Genomic DNA, 22,653 nt, shown 5'->3' on the forward strand with positions numbered 1-22,653 from the left:
CACCTTCGCTCTTATCTTATCTGAGCCGAGCCGAACCCCGCAGGGCCGACACTGCTTTCTGTCTGCAGCAGGTCTGTTCAAATAAACCAACTTATATGTAGCGACGTGGGAACAAAGAGTCAGGACAGGGCGGGATCAATCAAGAGCAAGGCAGCTGTTGAGGCTGATTAAACTATAAAGTGCTACAAAAATAGAAGCAATTTAAAAAAAAAAGCAACAAGAAAGCGTTCTGAAGTGTTGTTTTTTGCACGTGAACAGAAAAAGATGCCAAAATGAACTGAGGTGAAAGGATCTGCTGGTGAGATAGTATTTTCTACACAATGACAGCATCACTCTAAAACCCAGCATGAAGAAAACAACAAAGACATAATATTACACTGCTTCTTTTTTAAATTTCAAATTCAACACTGGTTAATTAATCAAAATGTGGCTGCTTCTTTCTTTTAAAAAAGTCCATCAACACTGCTGCAACTGGCTGCAACCATCTAATGAAAGAGTAAAAATACTGCAAGCATTTAGCAAGTGCATGTAAAATTTACCTCAAACTCAAAACAAACTAGTTGTTTTTGACAGCAGATAACAGTGGATAAGCTGTAGACAAATACAGCTTGTGTTTGTTGTAATGGGGACAATAACTTGTTTCCTTGAAAATGGAATATAGTCACACATTTGCTGCTTTAAAAACACCTTCTGCATTTGTTTTTGCTTTGGCACGTTCTAAATTGTTAGCAAAAAGCTGCTAAGCGCTGTCAAAATGAACCAAAGGCAAAAGGATCTGATGTCACACAGCGCTGGTGAGATGACAGATTTATGCTCAGGACTATTAATTTGAAGATATGCGAGAATTGTACCTTAAAAACGAGGCTGGCGCACCTATTTAGAAAGTCTTAGTCATCCCATCCTCTCCTGCCAAGTTATCTGATTCAACTCATGAGTCGGCTAATAGACACTTGAAAGCTGCACAAGTTAAGACAGACACAACAACGTGCAGAACAATGGGACATTCTTGGCCTTTTAGCGGAGCTCATTCCTGAGACTTCCTGACGTCAGCTGTTGTGATATATGATCTTTGTGCGGCGTGGTGTCAACAGCTCTCTCCTGAGTACATCTGCTGTTGATTACAGCATCAGGCTGTCTTTACGATGCTGCCACCAGGTGAGGCGACATCAAACTTTGGCGACGCAGTAAAATAAAAGCGAAGGTCGAGCCTGAGCAGATTTGTAAAACAAAGAAGCAAAACCTTCTGCCGCTGTTTTATTGTTTTATTGGTTCCTCGTGAGTCGCATACCTACACTTCCATAGTGCTGCTGCGAGCCTTTGAATCATTGACCATTTATGGGGAGCACATGCAGGCGAGGCCTCTATCAAAAACAGCAGCATCTACCTACCACAGCCGGCGTACCAGCGCAGTTCCCTGGCAACGCCTCGGCCGAGCACAGCAGCGAACGGAGCCTCGGGCCAAAAGCATCAGATCCTATTAAGGCCACTTCTGCAGCGAGTCCCAGGGGATCTGTGCACCTCTAATCAGAGATCCTTGACTCGGCAAGCACCGGATGAGGTCACCACCCTATTGATACTCTATCATTGCGCCTTGCGGGTTTTCTTGCGCCACTGCATGGCTGGAAAAAAAGTACGCTCACAAATAACAACAGCCCCACTGAGCTGTTTGTCCTGAGAGAAAAGTCCCGTTTATTACAACTTGGAACGTATTTTTTGTAGGTTTGGTCAGTGTTCTAATATTTTGTAATAGCTGCAGGGGACGGAATTGTTGTGGTAACATGAGAATGACTCTCAAAAGTACTTTCGGGCACAGAAGTTGTTATTATTATTCATTATTTCATTATGTGATTATGAAGCTTCTATTTGTAAAAACAGATTTTTCATATGGACATAATAGCAACAAAAAAATTATTACTTTTTCCCACTTTTTGCTAATATTCTGCTGAAAGGTGCCACAAATCATACAGGTGAGTATTGCTTTAATAGCAGAAACGACCTGAAATTTGTCAAAATGTGTTAAAGCTTGTCCTAAATGACTTGAAAAATGTACACAATTATTCAAAATGTATCCAAAGCAATTCAAAATGTTTCTGAAAGAACTTTAAACTTGCCCAAAACAACTCCAAATGTCTTAAAAGAATTGAATCTCATCCACAATGACTCAGAAGTGTCCAAAAATGTCATGAAAAGCATGACAGAAACAGTGATTATGCTTTTAATTCCAGAAACAGTTTGAAGTTGGTTCAAATAATTTAAAACACATGTACAAAATTAGTTGAAATGACACAAAACACTGGCACACCAAGAGTGCCATTAAAAGTATATGTTCAAAAACTGTAAAAACAAATAGCAAATATTTGATAGCCGATTGAAATACATTAAAATTGTGTAATATTATCTTTACATATTGTAAAAGAACAAATTCCTATTTGTAAAAATACAGATATTTGACGTGGACATTTTGTACAGTTGTGGCCTGTTTTTTTTCTTTTATAGTCAGCATGTAAATAACTTATTTTTCCCCGATCTTAGCTCAGCTTAGCATTAAGACTGAAAATAGGGGACAACAGCTAGCATGAGCTAATCAGCTGTTGGCTCCAGTTTTAAGACTTGTGCTACACTTGCAAACTACAACCCAACTGAGGTGATTGTTCTGAGAGACAAGTCCAATTTACTACAACTTGGAGCTTATTTTTGGTAGGTTTGGCCTTTGTTTTAATGTGTTATAACAACTGAGATTTGGGAACTGGGGCTGTCACTATTTTCAACATCAGTCCATCTTTTTTATTGCCAGTATTAAATGTAAAGTGTCAGAAAATGGTAAAACATTCACATCAGCTTTCTAAACCTAAAGATATACGAGTGTCTTTGTTTAAACAGCATTGTGCAAAGCTTTGAGGCATTTTAGATTCTTATCTATTACACAAAACCATCTGCTCGGTTCCAAGTTCATTCTGCAGAACAAGAAGTCCTGGGTTAGATAAAATGGCCCCAACAACATGAGATTTGGTCAATAAGTACAAGAAGCAATAGAGGTAACTGCTGAAATCAACAACCTGCTTTCCAAAAGCCTTAAAAGCTACATGCAAGTACTGGATGATGCTTCAAAGTTAAATATTGTGTCAAAGTTAAATCAGCTCACTGAATAAGCAATCAAATCTATTTATATAGAATGCTGAAAAAGAACTACAGTTGACTAAAATGTTTTGTCTGAACATCAAGACAGGATAAAATACATAAAATCAATTTGTAGAACACTAAAACAGGCAGAACAGCAATTTGTAAGATCAATCTTCAAAATAAACATGAACTATTGAGAATATTATGAGCAGCCAAAAGCCACTGAAAACAACCAATACTCAATAACAAATGACAAAATCTGTTTACCCAAAACCACTTCATTTAGAGATAAAATTCAAATAAAGAATGTAAATGTTTGTCTCTCTGGCTGGTTATGTTTCTTACATGACTTGTTTATTGATGCTGCTGTGTTCTGTGATTAATTAAGTTTGTACATTGCTACAAATACTACTGATGGAAACCTAGAAGCAAGAAAATGCATGCAATAATAAGGGGCCAATGAAGGGTATTTTTAGCAGATTGGTATTTGCAAGATTCTAGGTACGATCTTTTGTTTGTATCTGCTGTCACACATATTACAATTTATTTATAATAATATAAATCAATATCTGATTAACTGCTAATATGAATTCAGTGCCCTTTCTGCTTATATTGCTAGCAAAATTGTAGACACACGATACGGACCCTAAAAGTAGCCGTAACATCAACAAAGTATGTGCTAATTGAGCCCCAAGTTTTGGCTGGGGGTCATTAAGCGGCACAGAAGACCGTGTCATGGTGCTCCAGCCTCCTCTGTTTGCTACAGTATTAAATGTACTACAACTAATCTATAATACGTGAAGTGTGTATTATCTCAGAAAATGGTATCAGGTATTGCTAGATATGAAATCCTAAATGACTCGGATCAAATTTGGGAGCAAGAAAAACTTGATCAGGACATCTCAAAAAATGTATCCGCCAGTACAACACAAAGGGTGAACAATTGTGTTCTATTGCGTTGTAACATCTGGGGCTAAAAATATCAGAAATATGTTTGGGGTTTTTTTGGCTAATAATGCATGATATGAAGGAAAACACTTATTGAAGCCCTAATCAAGAGACCAACTTCCACAAACAGCTTTTACACAATTAGATTTCCATTTGTAAAAACATACATTTTTGATGTGGACTTTATGTACAGTTTGGTCATTTTTTTCTTTTACAATCAACATGTAAAATAAAACATTTTTTGTTCACATGTCCCGCTGAAAGGTTGTACAAATCCTACAGGTGATTATTGTTTTCATTCCAGAAACAACCTTAAAGTTGTCCTAATGACCGATAACTTATCAAAAATGACTTTAAACTTGCTAATCAACACAATCAAATGAAGATTTAACTACCAAAACCAAAGCTGACATCATAACTGCTTAATCGTTGCAACTATAACTGACTGGAGCACCATTCCAAGTTGCATTTTAAATTTCCTGTCATTGTGAAGGTGCCTCTTTTGTCTAATTGAACAACGCTGCATCGTATTCATGTGCAATTTCTATTCAGCCAGCGTTGTGGACTTTGCTCAGATTGTCCCACCTACTGCCTGGAACGTCTCATTATAATCTGCTGCACTCTGTGGCTCTGACTTTAACTGAGTCCTTTTTTGACCGTTCATTCCAGCTGAAATGAGGGACGCGACCTTGGTGCAATGTGAGAAGATTACTGCGTGTTTCCTTTCTCCCTCCCCTTCAAGTGCCACTTAATAGACAGAGGTCCAAGCCAGATGTGGCAGGACAACCTTGAACAGAGGCTACAGTAGACGGATGTAGCACAACAGATGAAAACAAAGCTAAGAGTTCACGTCCGTATTTTAAAATCAAAGTAAAATCTAAGTCCACCCATAAGCCCATGTGAGCTCAGGGCAGGTTTACATCTTGCATCACGTTACTAAAAACAGTTTAACAGACTCCCACTGAGTTGTCATTGCTCGGTGTTGACACATAAAGTTAACAAAATAACTCAAATTGTGTCATAAATTAGTTCAAACTTGTCTAATGATAAGACATACCAAAGTTTGTCATAGGTATGTCTTAAAATACCACAAACTTCATTTGCATCTCTTAAAAGAAAAAACATCTCAATTCAAGAAACAACTTCAAATTTTTCCAAATAGCCTAAAGTGTCCAAAATTACATACAATGTGACCAAAATTACATATAACTTGTCCAATGTGACTTGAAACTAGTCCAAAATTATTTAAAACTTGCCAAAAGTAATGGAGGAATACCATTATAACACAAAATTAACATTTTTTTTTAAAGTTAAAATAACAAATATCTTTAAAATATTTATATTTTTAGCTGTTCTAAATATTTTTAAATTGCATAATTGTATGGTTACACATTGGAATAGAACAAATTACTATTTGTAAAAACAAAGATTTTTGATGTGGACATTATTTCAACATGTATATTAATACATTTTTTACTTTTTTCCATTTTTTGCTTACATGTAATGCTGCAAACTGCCACAAATCCAGACAGGTAATGATGATTTTAATTTCAGAGACAACCTCAAAATTGTCCAAATGACTTAAAATGTGTCCAAAATGACTTAAAACTTGTTTTAAAAAAGCAAAATTAAAAAAAAACTGTTAAAAAAAAAGAAAAAAACAAACTACTTTATTTTGTAAAATAATACAATTTTTAACAGTGTAATTCTATGGTAACACATTGTAAAAGAACAAACATTCTAGTTGTAAAAACTTTGATATTTAATGTGGACATTATATATAGTTTTGGCCTGTTTTTTCATGTGAATTAAGACTTTTCTGTCCTGCCAAAAGAGTCAACACTAGTGTTTTAATTCTAGTAGCAACCTGAAATTTATCCAGATGTCTTGAAACTTGTCCAAAATTACTTAAAACTTGTCCAAACTGACATAAAATGTGTCCAAAATTACCCAAAACCTGTCTAAAATGATTAGAAATTTTTCCAAAATAACTGTCTAAGAGTGCCATAAAGAAAAGGTCCCACATATCATATAGGTGACTACCATTTTACTTCCAGTAACAACCTAAAATTCATCCAAATGACTTCAAACTTATCCCAAATGACTCCAGGCTGTTGAATATTTTGGCTGGCTTAAATACTTTGAAACTGTGTAATTTTCTTGCATCACTTTATCCTGTGTTGACGTTTGAACTTTCCTCTGTCTGTGGATGTGTAAAGTGATGGACTGCAGGCCTGAGAGGTGTCAAACAACCATAAATTGATGACTCTGTTTGTCTGTTAATCGCCGAGGTTCAGCGGGTCAAGTTTCAGGCTCGGGGTCAGAGGCCACGGGTCAGGCTTCGGTTATTGTACCGGCCAGGGGTCAACTGTGAGATTTAACAAACGTCACGAGCCAGCTCTGAGAGCTTGTTGTTTTTCCTTCCTTTCTTTCTCCCACAAGTGCTTTCAGCTAACAATTACAGCTCTGTAAATGTTCCAACAGGTTAACCTTTAAGAGACATTTAAAACAAATGACCTGGGAGAAGCAAAGTAGGTGACTGCTTTTCCTTCTCTCCTCGCTCTTTTCTTCCCCTCTGCAGCTTCCCCTTTGTTTTTAACTTATAATCTGCTCGATGTACTCGTCAAAAAAGGCCTCGAGGTGTCATTTAAGCAGCCACACATCAGTTATCATAGAGTTCATCAAAATCAGACGAGCCTCGGTGAACGGACTTAAAATTCCTGAGCGCTCATTAACGTGAACTAATCTCCAGCCTCTTCCTGCTCGTCCTTTGTTGAGTGGACGCCTCGCTCTGTTTGGTGCTGTGGTTGGGTGGGCAGAGGGTTAAAGTTAAAGTGGTGCAAGTGGAAAAAAATTACAGGAGTCATCGTCTGCGTCACCGTGAAGAAATCACTGCCTGCTGCTAACATGTTGTTCCCGTTATGTGATGCAGCTGTTTGTTTTGGGTGTCGGTGATGGCACTAAAAGTTCCCAGTTCAGTTTATCCTCTTTTCCCCCCAAAATTAATTCACTGTTCTAATGAACAAAACGCAAGAAATAGAAACACCAATTAGGGCCACATTGGTCGAGATTCCACTAAAGTTACATTTAAAGGTTAATTTGGAACTTGAATGTATCTCAGAGAAATCACCTACTTCCTTTTGCATAATGGCAGCAGCCATTAGAGGACAGAAACAGTAATTTTGTGTTAATCTTGAGCTTTAAAATTCTGATTATACTTAACAATTTCTTGTTTTAACCCACCAACAAATCAAAACCCAAACAGATATGCCTACGATCATAAATTACCAAAAACACTCACATTTAATAAGCTAGGTCCAGTAAAATGCATGATTAATTATCAAACTATCAATCTGCCTTACTTAAAAACTTTTTCCCCTCAATCTAACCAACACTGTAAAAAACAAAAGTTTAAAAAACTCTGGCAGCAAGGGTGCCAAAAAATACATGCAACGTTCAAAAACTGTAAGTAATTGTGAAAATAGCAGCAGTTATCTGTAAAATACCAAAATTTCTAGCTGGTTTAACGACAGTAAAACAGAAATGGAGAGTTTTTAAGTGGACATTATATACAGTTTTGGTCAGTGAAATACTTTTTTTGAGCACTTTAGTTCATATGTTCTACTACGATCTACTACTATCTACTATAAAGAAAAATTAAAATCCTATTACGTCTGCACTGCCTGTAGACACCATGGTCCTATTATCACACTTGAACTTGTTTTATGGCATTTATCCAGGTTTCAAAATGATTTAAATTGTCTCTAAAACATCTTGAAACTCCTCAACAATTACTCAAAATTTACTGTTCAGAAGTTCCATAAAAAGCACATTAAAAACAGTGAAGTAGTCTAATGTTCAAAAACTGTGAAATGTAATAATGACAAATCTGTAAATAATAATTACATTTTTAGCTGATTTAAATACAGTGTAATTTTATGGTCACACACTGTACTATATAACAAATTATAATATGTAAAAATACAGATTTTTGATGTGGTAATGATTTGCATTTTTTTCCTTGTTTTATAGGGTTAATGTGTAAATTCATATTTTTCTTTCTGTGAATTCACTAGTTCTTATCTATAATTTCATATAAGGAAAAATCTATAAAGTAAAACAAAATTGTTCAAAAAAGATTTACCATTTTTCTGTCCTTGATAAAGGATTTTTTTTAAATGGCAGCCGTCTGTAAAATAATGACTGCGGTATAATAGCGTAATTTTACAGTCAAATGATAAGAGACAAACAAATTGCCATTAGTAACAATCTACATTTTTGATGTGGCCATTATTAATAGCTCCACAGTGTTTAGGATTAACATGTGAATAATTACTTTCTTTTTACTTTTTTACTAGTGATTAAATTTTAACCATATTTGGGCATTTGTTAAAAATACACCATTTTTTCAATTCTTAATATAGCAAATTCTCTTCAAGGTAACAGAGAATATCTGTATAATATATAGATATGTTTAAATGGGGTAAAAATTGTGTCAATTTACAACCAAACGCTGTAAAGGAACAAACTATGAGTTTTCAAATTCACAGATTGTTATGTCTGTTTTGTTTTTTTTTTTTTAAACTGGGAAAATCTTTAAAAATAACTGTAAATTGTACAAAATATTAATTACAAAACCTTTTTTTTTTTTTTTTTTTTACAGAGCTCACGGTATATTAAAAGCCAATGTGAACTGTTTACTGCAAAGCCAGCTGACAAGACAAATCTTACAGCAACTTTATTTATATCCTACAAAGGACGATGTAGCAATAAATCAATTAGCTGCTCCATCAACGCCTGCAGACTTTTCTTCACAAGCTAACTTAGCCAGCGAAAAGGCTGCTGGCACACAGCTGGATCAATTCCTCCCTGGTACCGTTCTGCCTGGATAGTTCCTGTCTTTAAGGCCCTTCGCATGACCATAAATGGTGTTTGGAAACCTCGGGGGTCATGTTTGGGACTGAACTGGGTGCGAGAGAGAAAGAGCAGGATGAAAAAGAAGGCAGAGATAAGAAAGAAAGGGGAAGGAGAAATTATAAACAACAGCAGGGGTGGAGGGAAAAATGGGAGGAAGCAAGAACAAGATAAAGAGCAAGAGGAGGGGAAGAAAAAGGGTGTGACGCAGGAAAGGAAGCGAAGGAGGAAGGGAGATAAAAGTGGAGAGAGGGAGGATGGGTGGTGCAGAAAGAAAAAAGGAATGAATTATAGACCTAGAAAGTGTGCAGAGTATGAAAGGAGAGCGAGGACAGGTGTAAAGACAGGCAGAGATGAGATAGTGGATGCGATAAAGTGGATAATTATAGCTTGTGAGTAAGCAATATTTAGCCGAGGTGACAGAAGAAGACCACAAACACGGGATGACAAAGCAACACAAAACGGCTGTCGGGGAAAAAAAATTTGCTGTTTTTTTTGCAAAGTTAAAATCCCTATTGCGCAAATGCAGCCGCTTACACTCATATAAAGGTGCAGTTGTAACATCTTCTTTCCTGACTCCTGCACAGTTCAAATAACATTATGCAAAAGTAAATATAGTAAAAATAGTGTCAATTTACAGTAATAATTGGTAAAAGAAAGATTTACTATTTGTAAAAATATATTAAAAAATACAAAGAAAAGATTTATAATTTTTTAATCTTTAATAGATTTAATAAAAAATAAACTGTTTGCAAAATAATATTTTTTGCTAATATGATGCAGTAAAAACAATAAAACTTTATGGGCCAACAATTCAAAAGAACGACTTAAAATTTGCTAAAATACGTGAATAGAAATTTTGAAAAAACTGAGAAAATCTGTAAAACAAAAGGTAATTTTTTAAAAATTTAATATATTTTTAATCTTTAATACAGCTATTTATTTTAAATAACAGCAACTGTCTGTAAAAGAATGACACTGTTAGCTGATTTTAAATACAGTAAGACCATTAATTTATAATATGTATGGTCCAATGTTATAAAGAACAAGTTAGTATTTCTAAAAATATGTAGTTTTTTTTTAAATTTTACTAGCTGTTTTTTTTTAAACTGAGAAAATCTGTATAACAAAAGGAAGTTTCTTTAAAAATTTCTTTTTGTTATTTAATCTCTAAAATACTAAATTTTTCTTTGAAATAACAGATGTGTGTAAAATAATATTTTTTTTACTGATTTAAATACAGTGTAATCTGTGTAGATTTACAGCCAGTAAAATAAGGGTTTAAAAATTGTTCACCATTTTTTAAATCCTTTTATTCATTTAAAAAACAACAGTGAAATTGTGTAATTTTACAGCAAAACATTGTAAAAGAACAAATTACCACTAACAAAAATATTTTTTTTTGATGTGGACAATATTTATAGTTTGTTTTTTATTATTAACCTGTCAACAAATACTTGTTTTCTTTGGTTTATCTAGTTATCATCTGTAGCTCGTTATTTATATACATATATATATATATATATATATATATATATATATATATATATATATATATATATATATATATATATATATATATATGTATATATATATATATTTGGTGTGTTAAGATCACTATTGTGCAAATGCAGTTGGCTATACTCGTGCAAAAAGTGTAAAAAAAACATGCCAGACTATTACACAGTTTAAATATTTTCAAAACTATACATTATTTATATTTATATTTACGGATGATTTTTCTCTTCTCCCGTCGCTTCAGAAGGCTCCTTACTTTGCCAGACGTTCCTGACGCTAAGCCTTGTTGTTGTCTTTTCAAATACCTCTTGTCGTGCAGCTGACAAATGGCTAAGATAAGATGACAATTCCCCTGGCGCTTTTATAAATAAACTGCAACCTATCAGACGGGGGAGATGGAGCAGCATTTTTACTGTTAGTCTGAGGCTTTTTACTGGGTTTCGATCTGCAATTCAAGAGAAGCTCACAGTCTTAATCTACACTGTAAAAAATGAAGGCACAGTTTTGAATTTGAATGATTTCCTGCTACTTTATAAACTGTACCAGTTTTGTTAGCTAATAACTAGTAAAATCACATAACAAAAGTATTAATTTACATGTAAAACCTAAAAAATGGGATAAAGCTATAAATAACATTCACATCAAAAAACCTCTTGTATAGTTGGAAATCATTTGGACAAATTTTTAACCACTTCGGACAAGTTTCAAGTAATTTAGGACACAATTTGAGTTGGAAGGTTAGCTTAGTTTAATTTAAGTTTCAATTCATGTCATACAAATTTTGCGATATTTTCGACACGGTTTTAGTCATTCTGGACAAATATCGAGTCATTTTGGACAGGTTTTGGAACATTCTGAACAAGGTTCAAGTCATTTAGAATGAGTTTTGAGTCAATTGGACAAATTTAACGCCACTTATGATTAATTTTAAGTAATTATGGACAAGTTTTTGGGCATTTAGAACAAACTGGATTTTGTTTTTATTTTTTTATTGAAACGATAATCACCTTTATGATTTGTGGTGCCTTTCAGCAAAAACGTTTGGACAAGTTTTAACTTATTTTCGACAACTTTGAAGTCATTTTTTGACAAAGTTTTAGGTTATTTTGACCAAGTTTCAATTCTCTGATGTCAAATCTGGCCTTGGTTTAGACAGCTTTAGAGTCATCTTCATAGTTTTTTCTTTTACGGTTTGGACGTTAGAGTATTCCACTGCTTTTTAACATATTTTCTCTGGCACATTTGTGCAATTCTGAGTAAATTTGGACAAGTTTCAAGTCATTTAGGACTACATTTGAGTTATTTAGGACAACTTTTAGGTAATTTGACTTAAGTAATGGACAACTCACTTTTGAATTATTTTTGACAAGTTCCAATTCATTAGGTAAAATTCTATAGGTATTTTGGACAAGTTTCAAGTCATTTGAGACATATATTGAGTTATTTAGGTCAAATTTTAAATAATTTTTTATAGTTTTTTCATTACAGAATTCAACTATTTTTTTACAGGCATGTTTTCTGGAACCCTTAGACAATTTTGACTAATCTTGGACAAGTTTCAAGCCATTAAGGACCATTTTATTTACAAGGTATTTTCTGATTATCTTTGTTGAGATTCTTTGTGCGTCTTCCCTCTTGCCCTATCATGGCCACTACAGCCTCCCCTCAGGTATCGTTTCATGTCATAGAGAGTTAATGTATCTACGTGCCCTTTTCATAGATATGTGCACAGAACGTACGGACCACACACATGAACACGCCGACCAGCTCTGGCCTCCCTCCGCCTCGCTGGGCTTCTCCAGCAGCGTATCTCCTCACGGTAAAGGTCACGCCGGCCACATGACCTGCTATTTGAAGAGGACCCGGTGGATAACCAGAGCAGGCCGAGCACAATCCAATTACACCCCAGGGAGATGCGCCACATTTGCTGAACTCTGCTTCAGTGATATTCTGTTTTCTCTTTGGGTGCTTGTAAAGATCCACTTACATGTTTATGGTCAGCGAGGAACCAGAATCAACAAATGTCTGACAAGCTTCAGACTCCTTAAAGACAGTTTAGTTTTCCTGCAAACCGTGACTCCGAGTTAACTCAGCTTCATCCTCACTCATACTCCGTGTTCGCTCATTTGTCAAAAATCAACTAAACACAAGTTACCCAGAAGTGAACTGACAGTAAAGAGGGGAAATGTCAGGCGACTTGGTTAGCTGCAGTACATTCCATCCACTCACAACCTGTCTGCATACCTTCCTCTTTTCTCTTGGCTCTCTACAATCTACTAAGTAAAAGACAGTGGAAAAATGCCAAACAGGTTCTCAGAGCCCACGGCGACGTCTGACAAACACCGCAACAACTAAACATACTCAATTCACAGCAAGAATCTGCTTAAAAACTTCACAACTTTCCATATTTAATATAAAATAAACCTTTAATAATCCCTTTGTCAACAGCAAAATGAATTAAACTGTAAGAAATGCCAGTTAGAATAATAAAAATAAACAAAAAATACACTTAAGCACTGCTGATTTTATGGAGATTCTTTCATGTGTAGGAATTCGGATATAGCACAGGATTTTTCTATGTGTAGGAAAGTACTGATACTGCACAGATTCTTGTATATGCAGAAAATGTTTATATGGAGATTTTGTTTATAAAAAATATGTATATTGAGAGGCTGGAACCATCAGTGATTGGCATCTTTACTATTTAGGACACATTTTGAGCCATTGTGGACACGTTTTAAGTGATTTTGGAAAAAATGTAAGTCAATTAGGACTAAATTTACATCACTCGACATGTTTCAAGTCATTTAATACTAATTTTGAGTAATTCAAATAGTTTTAAATCATTTACAGCAAATTTTAAGTCAGTTAGGACGTGCTTTGAGTCAACTGGACACATCTGAAGCCAATTAGGTGAAAATTTAAGTCATTTAAGACAAGTTTTAAGTCATTTTGGACATGTTTCTAGTCATTTAAAACACATTTTAAGTTGTTTTGGACATGTTTAAGTCATTTTGGGCAACTTTTATGTTATTCAAAATGAATATCCAGCCATGCAGGACTAATTTTGACTTACTTTGAACTAATTTTAAGTAATTTAAGATGAAGTTCAAGTTTTCTCTGAAAGTAAAACTAGAATCCTGTGTACAGTTTGAGCTGTGTATCAGGTATTACATGTCAGCAAAAATTTGGCCATTTCTTTTAGTAATTTTGGACAAAGCTTGTAGAAATTCTAATAATACGTTTTATTTAAGTTCACATAAATCATAAAAAATGGCAGACATTTACATTTTTGAAAAATTAAAATGTTTGACATGTTTGCTTGACGGATTGTAGTTTTTGAATTTAATCAGCTAACTGGTCAATCGGTAAATACTTTCAGTGCTAGAATGAGTATATGAAATACCGATGTGATTAATGTTTGGTGAACTGCATTCAGTGTCACAGTGTCACATTCCTGATAGCACAAACGCGTCTGGAATTTGTCACCCCAACTTTCATGGATATACTTCACATCGCTGAACCAGACATTTCAAAAACACACTCAACTGTCCTATCTTCACATCGCGTTTTTGGAAAATCCACTCCAGGTGTTTCGTCCATACAAGGTCTGGAAACCAGACGTGGCCCCGAACTATCTTTTAAGATATGTCACCTCGGCTGCATCAGTGGCCGTCGAGTGCCACAATATGTGAAAGCATCCAGAACACCTGATAGTAAAGCTTATCAGGGCTGAGATTAGATGCCGTCGGGGCTGAAACATGCATACCTCGCCTGCAGCAGGACCATGTTTGGCGAGCGCTGGTCCATGCAAAAGATAAACATTAAGCATCGTCGGGCTTCGCCGTACACTGAGGTTGAGCAGTGAAGCAGGCATGAGAAGCCGAGCTCGCCACGGTGCGTTACTGGTGCGAATCAGTGATCCATTGAGTGCAGAAGAGAGGGGGTGGTTGGATGTTCAGCATGTGAGAGTCACACTAGGCAGGCTGTTAAACTTTGGCTCTCAAAGTTTATGGTTAGTTTCGTGTTGCTAAGCAGAAAGCTGGGGGAAAAAAGATGTCAAATAATGTCTGAAAGACTTCATGAATCAAAAAAAGTGCTAGTCACATCATTCTCATGTGCAAACAAGCACACCTGCCTGCAAAAAAAGAGTAGATGCTTCCAGTCACATCATTACAGCCAAGATAAAGTGCTGCTGTCCCACCTTACGTTAATTCGCCCAAGTAAATTTAAGTCCCTGCCAGTCTGGAAGGCTTCCAAACATTTTCACGACCATTAGATTCCTCCGGCCATTACTCTGCCTGTCTCAGCGTCTGCCTTTCTTTTACAGAACTCCAGTCTAGCTGGTGGACGTCACTGAATTTCAAGCATGTTAGAGATGTATTTATCAAATCTACATGAAGCTAATTCTGTCAGAAAACCAGTCTGTAAGACAAAATGTTTCAATTACGCATCACGTAAATCAAAGAAAAGCAGCAAATCTTAACATTTTTTAAGTACTTTCAGCTAATACTATTATCCTACTGCTGCTAAAGCGATCATTAAATCAAAGCTATCGGATGCTATAATGAGCAGTTCATAAGCTGATAATTGGAAATGAAATGTTTTTCTTTTCATGCTTTGGTTGAAATGAGCCCTGTGAGCCAAAGAGGTTGAGCTGTAAACAGAAAAAAAAGCAGAGACTGGCTCAGCCGTCTCTTACGTGGCTTTAAATTGATGCTTTGCACTGTTTAATTCTGAGAAATGCTTCTTTAATGGATTAAAATAGTGAATTTAGTATTCAAAAATGACAAACAGCATGTTTAAGCAGCCCTAGGTGATGCGCTATAGGCTCTGAAACACTACAACTCCACTATTGTTGTGTGACTACAAGGTCAAAAGGTGACGGATTCAACTCAAACTCGCCATTTCCCAGAAGTCAGTTCTTCTTTACCTCATCGGTGCGGAGCTGCACTAACACCCTGCATCCATAGTAACCTCAGCAGTGGACCAAATATGGTATTGCATCAGGCCGGGTATGTTTGGCTATTCAGTTACAAAATGACGAACAGCACCCCGAGCCTTAATCGAATTGCTCCAAGAGAAATATCTGATATAATCTGATCTACCTTTCTTACATCACTCGGCTGCGGATGTGTGGAGCTCTGAAATAACAAAGTCTGTCATTTGACTAGAGATACATCAGTGCCAAAGAAAATCATCTCGCTACAAACTTACTTAGCAAAAAAAAAGAGAGATCCTGTCGAAACAGATTGTGCAATGTTTACAGGAGGAAGAAACTGGGCTCTTATCCAGCGAGACAGAGAGGACATATGTGTTTAACATAAACTGAACAGATTAGCTCACGTTTTTTTTTTTTTTGGACAATATCATTCCGCTGCGTTAATTAAGTCACAGGCTACTCCTGTCTTACTGTAATGCAGTGGGTTGCAACAACTTATTGCCTACATGTTGCAGCAGCAGTTGTTTGAACTTCAATTGCTCCCTCAGCTTCAGTGAAAACTAATTCGCCCTGGCTCACAATTCCCTTTACTACTGGTTTTCAGCATTGTGTGAAGTCTGGCATTATTGTGTAGTAAGCTAAAATAACCAGCAATGCTTTGACATGGTCTATATGACTATATACAGTAGACGTGTCTTACAGGATGTGCTTCGTGTCTTACTATTTCCTTTCAGAATTTATTAGAAAGTGTTTAAAAAGAAGCCTAATTGTCTAACTTTGGCTGTACAGAGCGGAAGAGACAAAATGAAGAAAAAAAGAGAAAGAATGACTTATTTGCTATTTAAAAAATGTTATGAGTGAATCATATAATAGTTCTAGTGACATGCCAGCAAAAGCTGAAATATTCAAGGTGTAAAAACTATATTATACACTCTAGAAAGTAACGATCCCTCCTACCAGTTGATTAGAAATAAAACAAAAATTAGATTACGTAAAAGTTCCAAGTCAAATTTCTGTGTCAGTTGATTTGAAACAAAATTCAATTACATCAAATTTACATTATGTGTAAACTCAAATTTCTGCATTAACTGATTTCAAACTGAATTAAATTGCATCAATATTACACTTCATTTAAACAAATATTTCTGCATCAGTTGATTTAACACTAAATTCAGTTGCATCAATTTAAGATAAAACATAATTTACGCAAAACTGTTGCAACCTGCTTTAAAATTAAATTCAGCTGCAAAAGTTTTGGTTAGGTAAAATTTAAACTGAAATGTCTGCATTAGCTGGTTTAAAACTTAATTAAATCATTTTAATGTTATGAGTAACTTGGACTGTAATGTTCATGTCGCATCAAATTCAAACTCAAATTTCTGGTTTAGCTGGTTAAAAACTGCATTCAATTGCATCAATGTAATACGAAGTGGAATTTACACTCAAATATCAGTAGGTTTAAAACGAAATTTAGTTTCATCAGTTTCAAATTTTGTGTAATTTAAACTCCAATTTTTGCGTTAGTTGATTTAAAATGACATTTTGAGTTGAGGTAATTTAATAAAATTGGCTTAAAAACACGATTTCAAGTCGCTTCTATTATCCTAACATGCCTGAACAATTTTACAGAGAAAATACTGACTATAAAATATATATTTGATTGTAGAGGAAAAGCTAATTCCCTTAACTCACATAATTGCCTCAGGTTAATACTGTGTGTAGGTTAAAGTTAAATTTCTGCCTTAGTTCAATGAAAATTAGATTTTGAGTTGAGGTTACTTAATGAAATCGGCTTCACAAATTCATGTTTTCATACTGGGATTAGACAGGTGATATTAACATGTCTGAACAGTTTAAGACGGCTAGTTAATTGAAAAATTACTTTGACTGTAGAAGGAAAACTAATCAGAAGTTGCCATAACTCAGACTAGCTGCAAGCTGTTCTGCTGAGCCCACGCGTGATTTTTTTTTTACAGTGTACAGCGCAGAAAAACGCCAGAGAAGCAGCAAAACGTCCAGCTAAAGGTGATTTAAACAAGCTAGGCTACTAGCACCGCGACGTTAGCCGCTGCCATGGAACCGAACCAGGTGGGTACGTACCTCCTCTTCGTGGTTGCTGAATTCACTCTGCTCGTTTTCTTTCTCGATTTTGTTGTTATTCATTCTGACTCTTGTGTCACTTTTTCACTCGGACGTTTTATTTTTGCACTCTTCCTTCTTCTTCAGCCGCAAATCAAGCCTCGGAGGAGACACCAGTCCGGCCGCTGTCCTTCTGACCCGAGCTTCACTTCTTCATCAATGATGGCACAGCCCGGTGGTTTGTTTTACGGAAGGTTTTTTGGGGGGAATAAAAAAGAGGTAAAAGCTGAGGTGTGTTGTTTCTGTGCTGTCAGATATTCCTCGACATTCCCTTTAAAGCTGCTCAGTCTACTTCTTCTTCTTCTCTACCTTCTTCTTCTTCTCCTCCTCCTCCTTGTTGCTGCTGCTGCTCGTCCCCAAACAGTAAATGTTGACCGGAGCGAAACTTCTCCGCTCATCCCGGCGTGCAGGAGGGAGGAGGCGGGATGAAGGGAGGGGTTTCGGGCGAGGAAGGGCGAGGATGCGCCGTCTGCTCGCCTTTTTATCCACATTTATTAAAGAGCCACGGCGGAGAACCGGTACCGGCCACCGTTTGGACCAGCTGCCGTTATTTTTGGTCGCGGCCACATTCCTGGCGCTAATCCTTCCGGTTATTTTTAACAGCTGTGTTGTGGGGTGGAGGCAACGAAACACAATCTGACTTAAATAATATTCAGAAATGTTTTTAAAAATGATCAGAAACATTTTCAAAACTACACTGTAAAAACTTTGCCCGTAAGACAAAGGTGAAAATATGGCAGTGAAGGTAAAAACATGAAAATAAAGGCAAAAATCTTTAAATATTTATATTTGCAGCTTATTTTACAGGTGGAAAAAAAACATTTAAATTTTAAAAAAATTCTGTAAAATAATTACATTTGTTAGGTTATGCTTCAATTACTGACAACTTCTAGTGAAATCAGATAGAAAACATTGACTGTAAAAAAAATAAAGTAATTTAAATGTCATTTTTGTACTGGTTGGCTTAAAACTGAACTCAGTTGCATCAATTTAACATTATGTGTAATTTAAACCATTTTTACAAGTTATGTGATGACCGTCTGTGTGCAACATTACTCAAAAATGGACAAACGGATTTGGATGAAATTTTCAGGGAAGGTTAGAAATGGCACAAGGACCAAATGATTAGATTTTGGCAGTGATGCGGCTTATAGTCCGGATCCACAGATTTGTTAAAGATTTCTGTATCATTGCGAGATAGTGGCACAGCATCACTGTAATTATGAAAACAAGTAAACACTATTTCTAAAACCAAATTTCTATTGCTTCAATTTAACGTTACGAGTGTTTAAAGTTAAATATCCGAGGTAATCGACTTGAAACTGATTTCAGTTGCGTCAATTTAAGATTAATTTCTGCATTAGTTAAATTAGAAATGTATTTGGTTGCTTCAATTTAACCTTAAAATAAACTTAAATATCCGCAAAAGATCATACGAACCAAAATTTAGTTGGATCAATTTATCACTGTGTAATTTGAGCTCAAATATCTCAGTTGATTTGCAACTGAATCCAATTTCATCAGTTTAAGATTAGATGTAATTTAAGCAAATATGTCAGCGTTGATTTTAAACTTCCACAATTTCCACATCAGAAATCAGCATTTTTACAAATAGTGATTTGTTCTTTAACATTTGACAGTGAGATTATACAGTTTACTGTAGTACTGTTTTAGATATTTGTTTGTTTTTACATTTTTCATGATTAATATGTAAATTAATATTTTTCTTCAGTGATTTTACTAGTAATTTGGAGTTTATCCAACAGTAAAATGCTCAATGTTGGAGATTTTTTCAGAATCAGTTCAACATGTGGACACGTTTTCATATTTCTAACACCACACAACAATTTGGTCAAATCTGTACATACTTTTCATAGAGTAGATTGACATAGATGTTTAAAGTGAATTAGCCTTGTAAATAGTATATTAAAACTATCCAGGAACATTCACAGAACACAGATTGTGATCTTACATTTATAGTGTTTTTACTTTGGGACTTTGTGACTGCAGTATTTTTGACACTTACACCTGCTGATCCCAGTTGAAACAGACAGACAGACAGACAGACAGACAGACAGACAGACAGACAGACAGACAGACAGACAGACACACACCTGAGGCCGTTCAGAGTTGCCTAACCTGCATGTGTTTGGACTGTGGGAGGAAACCTGAGAACAAAACTTTCATACTTTCCTGCTGTGTGGAAACAGTGAACCACAATCCCTCCTGTAGATCTTAAATGTGACATTATGTCTTTTATTTCATGGATTATTACTTCAAATTATATTAAAGTTTCATTTGGAATGTGGATGATACATGAGTAAAGTTATAGGACAGTAAAACCCACAGTGGCTGCAGCGCACGTGACTCACATTGTATTTTATTTTACAGTTCTTTAATTGCTCCTTTTATCACACCTGCGTGGTAACTGTTCAGACCTACACTGTAAAAAATCTATTTAACCTCAGAAACAGGCCAAAAATATGTATAATGTCCACATCAAAACTGTGTTTTTTTGTTTGTTTTTTTTATACATTTTTTTAAATGCACTTAAAGGATTGAAAAAAATTTTAATATTTTTTCAGATTGGGATTTTACAGATTTTTCCTGTTTTGTTAAATTGGCGATAATATAGAATAAAATCACGAAAAAGGATTATTAATTTACATGTTAACGGAAAACAATAGGACAAAACTAAACATAACTTCCTAATCAAAAATTTCTTTTTGACAAATGGTGCAATGGCTAATTTATTTTTACTCTGCCAAGGAACGGCGGAGTTATGTGACGTTCAATATACGTTTGTCTGTCTGTCTGTCTGTCTGTCTGTCTGTCTGTCTGTTAGCAACATTACTCAAAAATGAAATATCGTATTTGGATGAAATTTTCAGCAAAGGTCAGAAATGGCACAAGGACCAAGAGATTAGATTTTGGCAGTGATGCAGCTTATAGTCTGGATCCAAGGATTTGTGCAAGATTTCTGTATCATTGCAAGATAGCGGCACGGCGTCACTGTAACTATGACTACATGTGAACACTACATCAGCTGCCTTCTGACGATCACATGATTGCGATCCTAGTACAAATCAACTGCTGTGGACTTATCAGGACTTATCCTTCGGAAATGATAGAAGGAAAAATTGATTAAATTGTGGGGGTGTTTCCGAGTCCCATCAATTCCCAACACCTGCTACATATTTAAGTCACGCAATTCTGTATCCGTACATAATGTACACATGCATAACACATGCCTGTGCTCAGCGCAAGGTAGTTTTGTTTGTGGGTACATCTATATTAAATGGACACAATCTATAGTGCCATGATTTCTGCCAAGAATTTTTTCACGATTTCATCCATTAGAAATGATACAACTGAACAGCCTTGGCGGAGTACTGCGCCCTCTGAGTGCTTGTCTTGTTTTACGATTTATACAGTTTTTGAACATTATAGTGTTCCATTTTTTCCCCAACACTATTACTGTCAAACTTTTTTTGTGTATTTTTTACAGTGCAGCTGAGAGTAATCTGTCATCCAGTACTCAACGTCTGCACTTATTTTTCTGTTTAACCTTTAACAAAGCTCCATCCGTCATAAATATCATGAGATGTCAGACGTGCACACTCAGGAGTATTTTCTACTCTCTTTCTCTGAATCAACACCTCAAAATGCAGCAACTCAGCACAATTCATCAGGAGACAATTATCAACCTGAGTCTTTAATAAATTCCACGTGACTCTCGGTTTTATCATTCAAGGCTGTGGAGTTAGTAGTTTTGCGGTTTAAGGTGAATAGTTCTCAGAAAACACTAGTAGAGCCTGTTTCAGTGTGAACAAAGAACTGGAGACGTCACCGATGAAAAGCTCAAAATTGGGATACTAATTCACTGTGAGCTCAACTAAAACGATGTGATTTACGATCTTCTTGGGAACCGGCCAGACGCTAAAGCTCTGGATGTGATGTGTAACAGCAGTGGAGACGAGAAAACACTAAAACAGTTTACCGACACACCTGTTACTGTCTAAAAAAATGGCCTTGAAAAGCAGCATTCAGGTGACAAAGAAGCCTGGAAAGCTTCCTCATTTTCAGCATTTTTTTTTCTGCCTCACTTTGCGATAAAAAGTTCAAGAGCTGACAGCTATTTTGTTGTTACTTTCAGATTTTTCCAGTTTGGTTAAACTACACATAATAACATGTTCAATCACAGAACATTTGATTGTAAAATTACACAATTACAGTAGGTCTTCGGGTTACGATGTCCTCGACCTACGGCGTTTTGTGGTTACGTCGCCATCTTCTATAAGTTTATTAAGAAAATGTTGTTTCATCGTTGCGATGTACGGCGTTTGCAACGTTGAAACAAATTTCTCGCAGGAACTAGTTGGCGAGCAGAGTGGACGAATACGTTGTCACACGGCCCTGTGCGAGGAAGACGGCTTTGTTTACATTTTCTGTTTGTACGCCATATTGGATCGTGCTACATTCACTTTCTTTCGTTTATGTTGTTTTTTTGGAAACTTTTTGCCCTTCATTATGGCTGCCGAGAGTAAGTCAGAATCTTCTGATGGCAGTAGAATGAAAGGAAAGGAAAGCCGTCTCCACGGAAGTGAAATTAGATATAATAAAATGTTCTGAAAAGGGCGAAAACTTTGTGAGTTCCGACCGGTGAAAATCGCATTACGCTGTGCCGTAGAAATGAAATTTCAATGTAAGTCGAGACCCCCTGTATTACTCTTGTCATTAGAAAATAAGAAAAATACATGTTTATGAAGGTTTCCTGTTAAATTACAGATCATATCTATTAAAATAACAGAAATAAAAGGTATTATTTTAGCGTTATATTACTGTACATGTTTAAAAAAAGCAAAAACTGAATTTAATGTCCACTTTTTTCAAGTAGTAATTTGTTCATTTTCAATGTGTGACCATAAAATTACGCAATTTACTGTATTGAAATCAGTAAAAATTTAATTATTTTACAGGTGTTTGCTCTTATTTTCACCATTTTACACTTGATCGTTAAAATTCAACAGAAAATTTGGTTATTTTACAGATTTTTTATATCATTTGATGGA

General features: G+C 35.6%; 1 protein-coding gene across 5 annotated transcripts in view; it reads right to left on the reverse strand.

The window, feature by feature from the left end:
- The window catches only part of LOC111566011 (RNA-binding protein with multiple splicing-like), a 50,476-nt gene extending 32,482 nt beyond the window's left edge, over window positions 1–17,994 (reverse strand). For 2 of the 5 annotated variants that reach the window (XR_008600563.1, XM_023266366.3), the window contains exon 1: window positions 17,543–17,974. Coding sequence is in view for 2 of the 5 variants with exons in the window: in XM_023266366.3 (XP_023122134.1) it covers window positions 17,543–17,605 (63 nt within the window). In the remaining 3 variants the exon portion in view is untranslated. Of the gene's footprint in view, window positions 1–17,542 lie in introns of all 5 variants that reach the window. The other 3 variants (XR_002745962.3, XR_002745961.3, XM_055007630.1) reach the window with 3 other exon arrangements.
- Between the last annotated feature and the right edge of the window lie 4,659 nt (window positions 17,995–22,653).

Source organism: Amphiprion ocellaris, chromosome 23 (assembly GCF_022539595.1).
Source record: "Amphiprion ocellaris isolate individual 3 ecotype Okinawa chromosome 23, ASM2253959v1, whole genome shotgun sequence".
Lineage (NCBI taxonomy): Eukaryota > Metazoa > Chordata > Actinopteri > Pomacentridae > Amphiprion > Amphiprion ocellaris.